The 12,460-nt window shown below is 42.1% G+C and overlaps 1 protein-coding gene across 22 annotated transcripts in view; it reads left to right on the plus strand.

Annotated features, from left to right (window-relative positions):
• Positions 1-12,460, plus strand: part of FOXP4 (forkhead box P4) — a 155,012-nt gene that overhangs the window by 57,273 nt on the left and 85,279 nt on the right. For all 22 annotated transcript variants that reach the window (XM_077334468.1, XM_077334466.1, XM_077334477.1 and 19 more), the window contains one exon: positions 12,308-12,397. In XM_077334468.1, the coding sequence (XP_077190583.1) occupies positions 12,308-12,397 (90 nt within the window). The remainder of the gene's footprint in view (positions 1-12,307; positions 12,398-12,460) is intronic.

The raw sequence follows: 12,460 nt of genomic DNA on the forward strand, positions 1-12,460 counted from the left end.
TCTCCACCAGAGTTTCCATTTCTTCCTGTGATCTGGTAGTATCAAAACTAGTGCCCAAACACACTTGGGATCAGTTGCAGACTTCCTTTGCTAAACTTGTGTGCATGCAGTCTGTTCAGTTGTAGCTGCTTTGGAGGTTTTGTAGCCAAGCCATCAAGTAGCAACTGAAAATCAGACATGAAGAACTAGAGACAGAAACTGCTCTCAAGCCAAATACTTGGATCTGTACTACTCTGGCTCAGAATTCAGAGCACAAGTTGGAACTGAAATTTACTTTGTCAAATCCAATATACTTCTTAAGCTCCAATTTCTTCTCCAGAAATGCAGTTGATTGGTGTGGATTAAAACTGGGAGGTGAGGGCTCAGGGAGCCTAATCTTGTGTTTAGACCTTTGAAGCTGATACATTTTTATGTTTCATTCTGAAACTTACTCATAACTATCACCTTTTGGTACACTTCTATTTGCTGAATAATTACATTTAATAATATAAAATGTTTAAAATGGAATGCTGCTTTAGATAAACTCTCAGCAGAGCATGACATTTTAACAAACTTTTAAAAATTGCTATGAGGTTTTCCTCTTAATCTTTCAAACAAATGCCTACCTTTCCCCCCTTTCACTACTTCTTGCACTTACCATGGAATGCATCCTAATCTTTGCAATAACCATTATTGCTACCAGATTTGATAAGGGGGTAATTAGGTGATGGAAGAAGAACAAGAGAGTCATTGTTTCTCCTTGTCTAATTGCATATCACAATGATGACATGCATACTTTAAAATATGTATGCTTTAACAAAAGATAAAATTTTATTCAGATAGTAGGGGTTGCCCTTTGGGCCCCCCGTTGCTGATTCAGCCATAACATACATGTGAACATACAAAACCAATGTTTGAAAAATGAACCAAGATTGAAGAGGTGAAGGATTGCAATCTGTTTTTGTAATCTGGAGGTAAATGGGGAATGCTCAGATTACTTGGTTTTTGAGGAAAAAATATCAGTGTTGGAACTGCAATGGTCAGAAATAGGTTTTAGAACTTTGTCACTAGCATGCGCTGGCTGGGGCTTATGGGAACTGGAGTCTACGGACGTCTGGAGAGCCAGTTTGGCCACCCCTAGAGATTTCTGTGGACAAAGATTACTCAGAGGCTCCTGTTGGTGGTGGACTGCCATAATCACATTTGTTAGTATTCTAACTCCCCATAGTAAAGCAGGCATAAATCTAGTGTAGATTCTCCAGTTATAAAGGCTGTAACTGCTTGAAGCATATATATTTGGGCGATATTCTTTCTCTGTGTTAGATGTTGTTAGCTGGTGGTGGCATTATTGAGTCTTGTACAAAAGGTGGTGTGCGGTGAAGAAATTTTAGTGGTTGCTCTACAAGTTTCTTCCTTCAGAAAGCTGTGTAAGAGTCTGGATTAAAAGTGAGATTGACCAGGAGCAGTAGTGGACAGAAATATGGATCTTTGCATTATATACAGAATTAGAGCATGCATTTTTTTTCTTTAAAAGGCTTTCCTATCCTGATCCTAAGGGTATAGAATGGTAAAGTTAAGCTATTAGTGTCCTACCTGTCCCCAGAGCACCTAGCTACAGAGATCCACATGACTGTCACCTCCAGGCAGGATTACTGCAATTCACTTTACATGGGCCTGCCCTTGTCTCTGACCTGGAAATTGCAACTGGTCCAAAATGCAGTGGCTCAGGTTCTTGCTGGAACACCGTGAGGAACCTATATTAAGCCTGTTCTCATGCAGATGCATTGACCTGCGTTTGAATTCCACACCAGGTTCAAGGTTTTGGTTTTAACCTTTAAGACTGTTTGCAGCCTGGGCCCAATGTACCTGAGGGACTGCCTAACTGAATATACCCCCCAAAAGGCACTTGGCTGGGGGGACCACCTAACTAACTATATCCCCTGAAGGGCACTTCAATCTGCCAATTTGAACAAGCTGGTGATCCCTGGCCTCTGAGACTTATATCTGGCCAGGATGTTTTTGGTTCTGGCCCCCACCTGGTGGAATGAGCTCTTGGAAGAGCTGCGGTCCCTTCAAGAGCTTGCTCAGTTTCGATGGGCCTGCAAGATGGAGCTCTTTCGCCAGGCATTGCCTTGGGCACAATCAATAGTAAACATCATCACATTGCCCCCCTCCTACAAAAGCCTTCCCCTAGAATGAAGGAAGCATCTGTAGGCAATGGCTCACAAACACCAACTGTAATGGAATTGAATGAAATTGTTTTTAACTGTTTTTAATTGCTTTATTGTTTTGAATGTTTATGTTTATTGTGTAACATTAACCATCCTGAGCTGGCTCACTGGGAGGGGCGATCATATAAATCTTCTAATCATAAATTTAAAATGAGATAAAAATGGAATTTTTTAACAAGGGAGGGGTAACAGCTTCGTTATATCCCATGAAGTTGCTAAAAGGGTGATATTGCTTAGTGGTAGTGAAATATTGGGGATCTGTCTATGGATGAGCGTGTAGTTCCCCAACAACTCACTGAAGCCAAATTCCCACTAGAATAATTTTTTTTTGTTTTTTTAATATATCATAGCTAACCATTGGGACTTTGTGGAGTAATATTGATAGGACAATAAAATCAGAGTCCAGTAGCATCGTTAAGACCATCAAGGATTTATTCAAGGCGTGAGCTTTCGAGTGCAAGCAATGTTCCTCAGACTAAAATCAAACTCTGATTTTATTGTGATGCTTCAGACTAACACGGCTACCTATTTGAATCTATCGATAGGACAGTTCCTCTTACAGGGCTTCAACTTCATTCACCAGCACAATCATATTTGTAGATAATGTAGAATCAAACAGTCCAGCAGGAACTTTGTGTGGTAAAATTACTTCAGTAAGACAGCATAAAGATCAAACTTTTTCCAAACAACGTTGTTGTCAAATAGTTTCCAAATAGTAACCAGTATCATCTATGTATGTGGCTTTTAAAAATATACTTGCAGGTAAAGTAGCGAACTTTTGGCTATTTCAGCTCTTGAGTTGGCATAGCACATTCTAGAACTTCTTCCCCTGAGTAGGATAATATCTTTGAACTGGATACATGATTTATTGGAAAGAACAGATAAACACAATTTGGTATGTTTCTCTATGTTCTCTAGCACATATCACGGCATCACATGTGCTATGTTCCCGTATGTGCTCTAGCACATATCAAGGCACTGCACCTTAAGCAGTACCTGGGCCTTGCCTTATGTTCTGGATTTTGTTTTTGCATCTTGATTGATTTTGCCTTTCCCATTGCCTGATCTTACTTGTGATTTTAGAGTCTCCTTTTGAATTTTGCAACTAAATTTGTAACTCCTGTATTGCTTTGTTATCCTTCTGTTTTCCTGTCTTCATGCAAGCTTTGTCTCTAGATTCTTTTTATCATTTTTACTTTTTCTACTTTTTAGTTTTAATTGTTTAATGGTTTCTGGTGAGATTCCTTTGGATTTTTACTTCAGTTTCTCCCTTTTAAAATAACCTACTTCTGAATCTTCCTTATTAGCTACCCATTAACCATCTTCTCCCCTTCTTTTGTTTGTTTCTTACTTTCTTCACTGTTTTTTCCTTCCTCATTGTTTGGATTTTCCTTTATCCAACTTCTTTTTGGTCCTTAGGAGTCTGATTCCTGTCCTTTCTATTCAACAAACTTTCCTTCTATCCAGCAGCAGTGGCATCCTGTACTTCTTGATCTTCCTTTAGACAGTGTTGATCCTCCTTTGAATGTTTTTGGCTTCGCTCTTGTTTTCAATCTCCATTCTGCCCTTGTCGTCTTCAACTCATAGTTCTGATGCTTGTCGTCCCATGTCTGAATGCTCATTCTTGGGAACTAATTTCCGCCCCCTTTGCCGCCTTCTCTCGCTGTTTCTTATATTGGCTTACTTATTTGATTAATTCGTACACTGCAGTTCTGTCATGTGTTTTGCAGCTGCTTCTGGTGTTAATGTTTTTCTTTGTTCATTAGTGGTCTTGGTCAGGGTTTTTATACTTACCTTAGTTTTCATTATTATTTAAGCCATGCCACCCTCATTTATTGTCAAGCACTGATCAAATGTGTTATTTTATTTTAACACTGGTCATATTTTGAGTTCATTCTCTTATTTTGACCCAACTGCAATATTGTATTGTTCTTTTTTATTCTTCCCCTGTTACCACTGTGAGCCTCTTGCACTCTGCTGCCCAGTTTATTAGTCTCCCCCGCCCCCGTATTTGAAAAAGGATCAGCTTCTACTTCTGATTTCTTCTAACCAGTTACTTTCCCCTTACATTTAAAACACTTCGTTATTTACCTTCATTGTGTTGATTGGTTTCCTTGTATTTTTTAATTTTCTTTCTATTCTGCTGTATTGGAGTTCTTTATTGTTCCTTGCTAAACTCAATATTACGTTTCACCATAACAGTCAACCTGTTATTTGTACGGTATAAATTATCATTTAAGAAGGATGGGGGCTTGTTCATAGAATTATCAAGTAGCTCACAAAATAGAGAAGTTTCTTAAGTCTTAAAACGAAGGGAGAAGGGGGATAGGAGGGGTGTATTGCTGGGTGCCACTGATGCACGTGATGTCACTTGTACGACAGCACTGCAAAAATCATGAAAACTAGTAGAAGCGCTACTGGTAAAGTAGGGGGGGTATTGCATTCCCCCAGTGATACTAAATTGTGACAGAGTGCTTAGTGAGAAGTGATTTCTCCCTTAATTTGGTCCTAGCTATGGGAAAGATGTTTGTGTCCCCATTGCCTACTTAGTAATCTTACGCAGCACCAACATAACAACAGTCTCCTGGAAGATTAGAACAGTGGTCCCCAACCTTTATTAGGCTGGGGACCGGCAGGGCATTGGGCCGGGACCGCGCGGGCCACGCCCACGAGCCGCGCCCGGTCGTGCCCGCGGATCGGGCTGCGCCCGCGGATCGGGCCGCACCTGTGGGCCGCGCAGGCGCGGCCCGGCCCTGATTCCCTCTCCCCGCCCTCCCCGCAGTAAGAAGCTTCCCGGGCCGCAAGCTTGCGGCCTGGGAAGTTTTTTACTGCGGGGGGGGGGGGCGGGGAGAGGGAGCCGCGGCCCGGCGCCATGGCCTTTGCGGCCCGACGCCGGCCCGCGGCCCGCAGGTTGGGGACCACTGGATTAGAATACATTGCAGTCATTAGATTGTTAATCAGGCTACAACAGCTTCTCATGTAGTACTCAGGAGAAAAGAACTATCTTGCTGTATATAAGCAATTCATGGCCAAGGAGGGAATCAAGATCTTACCTGTCCCAAACGGTACCATGTTGGTTGTTGGTGATGTCTCAAGTTTGTGACTGGACTGAAAGGTTCTGTCCAGCTTCTGTTATTGCCTTTTGGATTGAAATAAAAGTGGGTTTCCCTAGTGTCATGTGGCTATTGTCCATAAGAATTTTTCTTCGTGTACTTGTGTTGATTGATTTGTATGGTTTGTTTGTTGGGGGGGGGGGTGTTACTGTGCTGTAACTGGCTTACAAGAAATTTGACTTGATGTATTGGAGAAGCAGCAGAAAAACATTTAAGTGATTTATTTAAGTAAATAAAAAGGAAGCAGGAGTCACCCATACTTTCCAGTAGCAAATGCTTGCTTTCTAACAGCACATGCTCCAACTTCTTATTCCGTATTTCTCTCCCATCCATGATTGTCTAGCGGCAGGGGAGGGGGAGGGCAGTACAAGCTCCTGTGGGTGAGCTGCATAGTTGTCACAGGGAGGCCCCAGGGTGAGAATGTAAGGCCATGTCATTTTTTCCTGTAAATCTTGTAATTTTGTGCTTCAGAGCACAACAAAGTGAGAGAGCCAGCAGGGAGTGAATTAAATTCCCCCATGAGAGCTTGTCTGGGGTGGGTTTCTTACATTCTGTCCACAGTTCTCTTGGCTCTCATGCACCATGCTGTGTATCCCCTTAATCGAGCAGCAGGCCTCATGCTGCCTCCTGCGTACCAGCCTGGCTTGATGCCCTCTTGACATGTTCCGGCACCCGTCACGAGCCGTATTCTTCTTGCACAAGCCACTAGCAGCTTAATAAACTCACAGAGACTTTACAGGGTTCCCAAAGCCCATAAAACAGGGGGTTGTCCTTACTGTCCCCTTGTGAACAAAGCTCCTGTTGTGTGGTTAATGCAATTAAATTGGGGTCTATTGGAGACTTCGTACAGCTGGTTGTGGCATCACAGTTTCCTCTGGCAGGCTGGCCTTCCAGTCGGTAGGCAGTTTGTGCTGTAGCATAGCCCTTTCTCTCTCCTCAGACTCTTCTTGAACTTTAGCAAAAGAAAAAAAAAGGAAGCATTTAAAAAAACAAAACATGCATACAAATAAAGCCTAGGAAGCAGACTTGTGAACTGTTGAAGACTTCGGAAGGTTCCCTTCAGGGAGTCTGGCTGAATAAAACTCTTATTTAGTACCCATTACTGACTCTGTTAGAACAGAAAAACCAGTACCTGTTCTGATAAGTATGTTTATTCATTTGTAAAGTTGTCTGAAGTACTTCACAGTGATGCTTAAAAGTAGTTTTATAGCTCTCCAGTTTGTATGTATTTTTTTTCCTTTGTGGACTCAGATGTATTTTAAGAGCCTAGCCAATGAGGCTGTGGAAATGAATGGATTTAGTCCAGGTCACACAACAGGTCAGTACTGTAGTGTAATGAATATAAGCTTAAACTTTTCAAATCGCAACTGGGTGAAAGTTGCTGCAAAATGGAAACTGTTAAAGGGCGACATGCTGCTCTGTACATGTTGGAAGTGGATAAAAGTGTTGACTGAGCTGTTGCTACAGGTATTTGAAAGCCAGATGGTACAACTGAAACTTTAAACCTGTTGAATTTTGAATGGCATTTCATTGTGCCTGTTTTCTTTTGTCATATTGCCTGTCTAGTAGACAAATCCAAGGAAACTTTACCTTCATTCCAGAAGAAAATGGCCATATCTTAGATTCATAGAGCAAAACAGAAATAGGCAGTTTATTCTTTGCATATGTGAACCTATACCCTCTGATAAGGAATTTTGTATTTTAAACATTTGCTCTTTGTTATCTTTCCGTTTCTGAGTATGTTAATGTAATGTGGTAGTGTCTACTTGTCTTGTATATGTGATAATTTTGAAAGAGGGTTTTTTTAATGGACAGATGTACTTGGGATTTACTGGTGTAGGATGTTTGAGTGTTTCTGAATGGTTTGTCTAAAATGATGACTATGACAGACTTCTATCATGTGACAGGAGCAAATCTGAAAATAGTGTGTAAAATAAAACACCTGGTCTCCTTTGCATATCTGTTGTTCTTTAAAGCAACCTGCAACATTTCTGCTATGTAAGATGCATATACAAAGTGTGCTTTTACTCTGTTGCTGTGCTAAGATTCACAGTATCTCTGACTGACATGCAGTGCAACACATAATGTGTTGATGGTGACAAATTGTTGTCATTTTTAAATTACCCCAATATATATATATATATAAGCATTATGCACTTAATGGCATTAACTTTTAATTATGCGGTGTATAATCAAAGATATGACCAAGATGCTAAAATTTCTGTATTCACGGATGGGATATTTGTGTATGAGAGACTCATACAAATGAGAAATGTGTAACTTTTGTACCTATTAAGATATGTTTATACTGTGTTTTTGCAATTCTGTGTTACACACATATGTAGCTTTTTCTGACGCACATGAGATTACACTCTGAGTACTGAACTTAATGATAGCGAAGAGTGGTGACTTTAGGAATTTGTCTCCAAAAAGGATAAAATTTACACATTACAGATCCCACTCAACCATTGAGCTATACATTATAGAGAGTTCTATATAGGTACATTTCTATATAGAGTGTATTAGCATAATCTTGACCACTGAGGAAGACTCGGAAGGGTCGAAACGCGTTTGGTCCTTGGTTCTATGTGCTGTTAGTTCGGTATAGTTTTTAAGTTTTTATTTTGTTTTTAATTGTGCACCATAATAAACAACCAACAAGTTTTACATTATTTTTATTGTTCAGCTCAACTTTTGAGTTCCCTCCTTCTTACACACATATATAGCCAAATTAGCACACTAGAACATGCATGCTTTTAAAGTTATGCACAGGTCTTATTCATAGCTACAACAATGCAATCTCTGTCTTGCATTTACATGTGGCAGTGTATGCAATTATACTGCATATGGCTAAGTGTGCACGCACTAATCTGATCCATGTGTAGAAAATCAGCTGCTCCTCCAAACAGAGAGAGTACGGTACAGTATGTAAGGTTTAAATGCCTGACGGAAAGTAACTTTGTTCTTTATAGCTGGAAATGTGGAAAATTAACAAGCGGCTCTTTCTCTGGGACACACCCTGCAAGTGCCTCTGCCGACTGGGGAGAGCACAGCCGCCCTTTGGAACCCAGAGCCTTGATTTACGGCTGTGGTGTTGACAGCTCAGTGGAACCCACATGCTGTTTGCAGCACCGCCAAGCTGGGCTATGACCCGCCGACCTCTACCCCTGCACTCCCCCCTCCTGTCTCTGTGCTGTAATAAAAACCTGTCTTGCAGGCAGGGCTACAATGACTTTGTTGTTCAGAAATGTACCAAAAAAAATTGACATTCTTCTCAAAGCAAAAATAAGGAACGTATGAGGAAGCGGGGCCTTGGGAGCAGCCGCTTTTGGTCCCACAGAGTTGTTTGTGTTAGAGGTTATTCTCTGCTTGCAGCCTGCTCTTGGCTCCTGACTGAAGCCCCTCACCTCCATGCACGGATGTGCTTCCCTCCCCCCTAGGATTCAGCCTCTGTGATCTGATACACTAGAGCATGCTTTTTCATGCTTTAAGAAAGGTCTTAGTCTTCATGTACACCTTTCTTTCTTGCCTTTCTTTTCTTCCTTGGAGGTCATGGCTATGACCAGCATTTCTGCATACCCATCCTCCCCCTGTTACTTTAGAGGTCAGCCTCAGGGGCATTAATCATGCTGAGTTTATTTTGCGATGTTCTTTAGCCACTTGAGGTATTGGGAAATGAGAATTTATTTCCCTGTATTTATTGCCTTGAAGTTCAAGGGCTCAGTGCATTGCCTAGTCTAACCCTATCCAAAGATTGAATGAAGTTCGAGTCCAGTGGCACCTTTATAACCAACAAATTTTATTAATGGATATAAACTTTTGTGTGCATGTACACTTCTTCAGATACCTGTTTACTCATTATATTATGTTCATTTTACTCTTAGATGCCAAAAATCATTGAGTTTGCAGGGTTAAAAAAAATATCCCCGTGAAAGTAACTACACAGATTAGCCCAAAAACCTTGTAAATGTGTCTCCGCCCCCTCACACACGCATGATAGCTGTTTGTAGCCTGAAAGAGGGGGGGGGGTGGAACTCCTCTCCTAAAAGCTTCATTGCTCTGTCCCCTGCAGGCAGCTTTTAGTTACCAGAGGTGGCTAGGCAAGTGGATTTTTATAAGCCTGCAAAACATTTCTGACAGATCTGTCCAGTTCAAAGGCAAAACTAAACCTGTGCTGGAATGGGCACTCATAACTTTTTCATTGAATTGTTCTTCTCCAAGGATAGGTTATCTTGATTATTTCAGTCTATGCTCAGGTTTGATTTTGGAACTGCAACAATTTTGGTTATCCTGGGTAATTAAATTTTGAGGGAGGGTAATAAAGGAAATATGAACTAACTGTTTATACTGCAGTTTTCCATATTACTGACCATGGTATACCTCTCTTGCTTGAGTGGGGCTGGGGAGTATTACGTTCCAGCGGTTTGGTCTTACCTGGAGATTAATTCTCAAAAGCTCATGCTGGGGCTCTTCTTTTCCTTTCAAAACTCTGGGAGTTATGAAAATTCATATTGATAACATACAAACAATAGGGGGTGGCAAGTTACAGTGGATGAGCGATAGGGTTGTTAGTGTCCTGCATAGTTTAGGGCAGGGGTAGTCAAACTGTGGCCCTCCAGATGTCCGTGGACTACAATTCCCAGGAGCCCCTGCCAGCAAATGCGGAGGGCCGCAGTTTGGACTACCCCTGGTTTAGGGGGTTGGACTAGATGACCTTTGAGGTACCTTCCAACTCTATGATTCTATGAAACTTTATTTCTCCTTTTTGGCTGGTCAGGTTTGTGAGCGACATCTCAGAACACCTCAGGTGTAAGAGTGAATAAATCTAAGGTACACTCAGACGTGCTGGAATAGAGACAGTGGATTAGCTGCCTGGGGAAGCACCTGTTTTGGAGAGGTTCCTGAAAGACCAGGTTGTGTGTGTGTGTGTGAATGAACTAGATTGCTTCTGGGATCCCAGGTAGCTTCTGTTACTGTGGTGCCCTTTACTGGTTACCAGCAATTGTACGTCCACAATTTAAAAGACTTGTTGACTTAAAGCTTAGGTATATTGTATGTCAGGATACCTTTAAAGAGAAACTTCAGTTAATTCAGTTAGTTAAGTTAGTTAACTTACTAATTCAGTTAATTCAGAATCTGGCTGCTCAACTTTTATTGGGAACCATCAGATCAAACCATAATACAACTCCACTGATTATCGGTGTGTTTCTGGACACAGATCAAGGTGTCCTGTGAAGTTCTAAAGGTATTTTAGGAAGAACCTCCTCCCATGTAAAACTCCACTTGGCCAATGAGGCCCAGTACAAGATATAATCATTTGTGTTTGCATGTTTAGTGTTGGCTAGGAGTAGAGCCTTTTCAGTAGTTGCCCCAGTGTTGTAAAACATCTCCTGTGTGGCTCATTTGGCTTTACCACTCACTACCTTCTGAAGATGGGTAAAAACCCTTTTTGTTCCACTGAGTTTTTGGAAATGAATCTCACATTAATTACCAATAAAGATCTGCCTGCTGGTGTTTGTTTCAGATGTTTATTTTTTGTATTCTGTAAATTACTTTGTGGTGGTCAAATATTGTAATTCAATAGACAGCTGAAATGTTCCCCTTAATTCCGGTGAGAGCTTGTTGCTATAGTAGCTCCTCCTCACTAGATAATAAACTTATGTCCATAGTCAGTATACTTCCAATCTGCAGAACATGGTATGCCCATCTGTCACTGAGATATTCACACAAGGAGCACAATGCGTGATCCAGTCCTTTCTTGGATGTAGCCAGTTTCCTGATGATTTCTGTGATCATGGCAGCACATTTTTTCAGTAGCAGTGACTCCAGCAAAGATGCTGGAGATCTTTAACAGTTTCACTGGAGAGTTTGGATCATATGAGGTATTTCTGCATATGTAGTATACATCAGTGGTCCCCAACCCTTGGTTCAAAGACTGGTACCAGTCCATGGATCAGTCGGTACCGGGCTGCGGCTCCTCCTCCTCGTCCTCCCCAGCTGCTGCCTCAGGCTGCCCTGCCACTCTGCCACCGGCTCACCTTTGGTGCTCTCCAGTGGCCGCCATGGCTGGGGCTCCCCCTCAGCGTGGCACTGCTCAGCTGCTGCTGGGAGAGCCGTCCAGCAGGCAGCGGGAAGTCAGGGGTGCCGCCGGGAAAGCAAATGGAGCAGGGGATCAGGCTGCGGCAACATCCCTCGGCAAAATGCTTCCCCCCCCCCTGGCCCTCAGTAAAATTGTCAAACGTTGACCGGTCCCTGATGATAAAAAGGTTGGGGACCACTGGTATACATCTCTGGGTATGGTTGTGGAACATTGTGCAAAAGAAGCTGTAGACCAGGGGTAGTCAAACTGCGGCCCTCCAGATGTCCATGGACTACAATTCCCAGGAGCCCCTGCCAGTAAATGCTGGCAGGGGCTCCTGGGAATTGTAGTCCATGGACATCTGGAGGGCCGCAGTTTGACTACCCCTGCTGTAGACTATGTGAATTGATCCTAATTCTTCTGGGACTGAACTATAGTTTAAAGACACAATATTTTTAACTCATAACCCCATTTATAGCTGCTTGACCACCAACCATACAGCCCTCCTAAAACACAGTCACATTATGGAGTTTGAGTCCAAAATAGAAATGGAAGAAGAAGGCATTGTGGATTCTGCTGGAGAAGAAAGTTCCAATATAATTTCTAGAGGTTCCACTTTCTGGTTGGTTTTCAGATTTTTCCAGAGCTGTAGAGACATCCCTTCTTCCCTATTCAGGTGGAATGCTAACAGAAGAATGTGACTGTATTGGGATTTCTGTTCTTCCTTCCTGTCTTCCTCCCTCCCCCCCCCCTTCCATACTTATTGCATTTTACAATACATGAACAAGTACCAACAGCTTTATTAGAGGTTATATAACATTTTCATCAGGGTGCACTGAGAGGAATCTGGAAGAGGGACTGCTCCCCCCTCCCCATTCATCATGTACTGTCTTTTTTCTCTATAGGCTCTCCAGGTGGCACGGCAATTCCTTCTGCAGCAGGCAACAGGGCTGACCTCTCCCAGCAACAGTGAAAATAAGCAGCCAGCCGTCCAGGTGAGGGGTTGCAAAAACTTGAATGCTTCCTTTCAGACTTTAATAAGCTATTTGAGGATGAGA

The sequence above is a fragment of the Paroedura picta genome, chromosome 4 (assembly GCF_049243985.1).
Source record: "Paroedura picta isolate Pp20150507F chromosome 4, Ppicta_v3.0, whole genome shotgun sequence".
Classification (NCBI taxonomy): Eukaryota; Metazoa; Chordata; class Lepidosauria; order Squamata; family Gekkonidae; genus Paroedura; species Paroedura picta.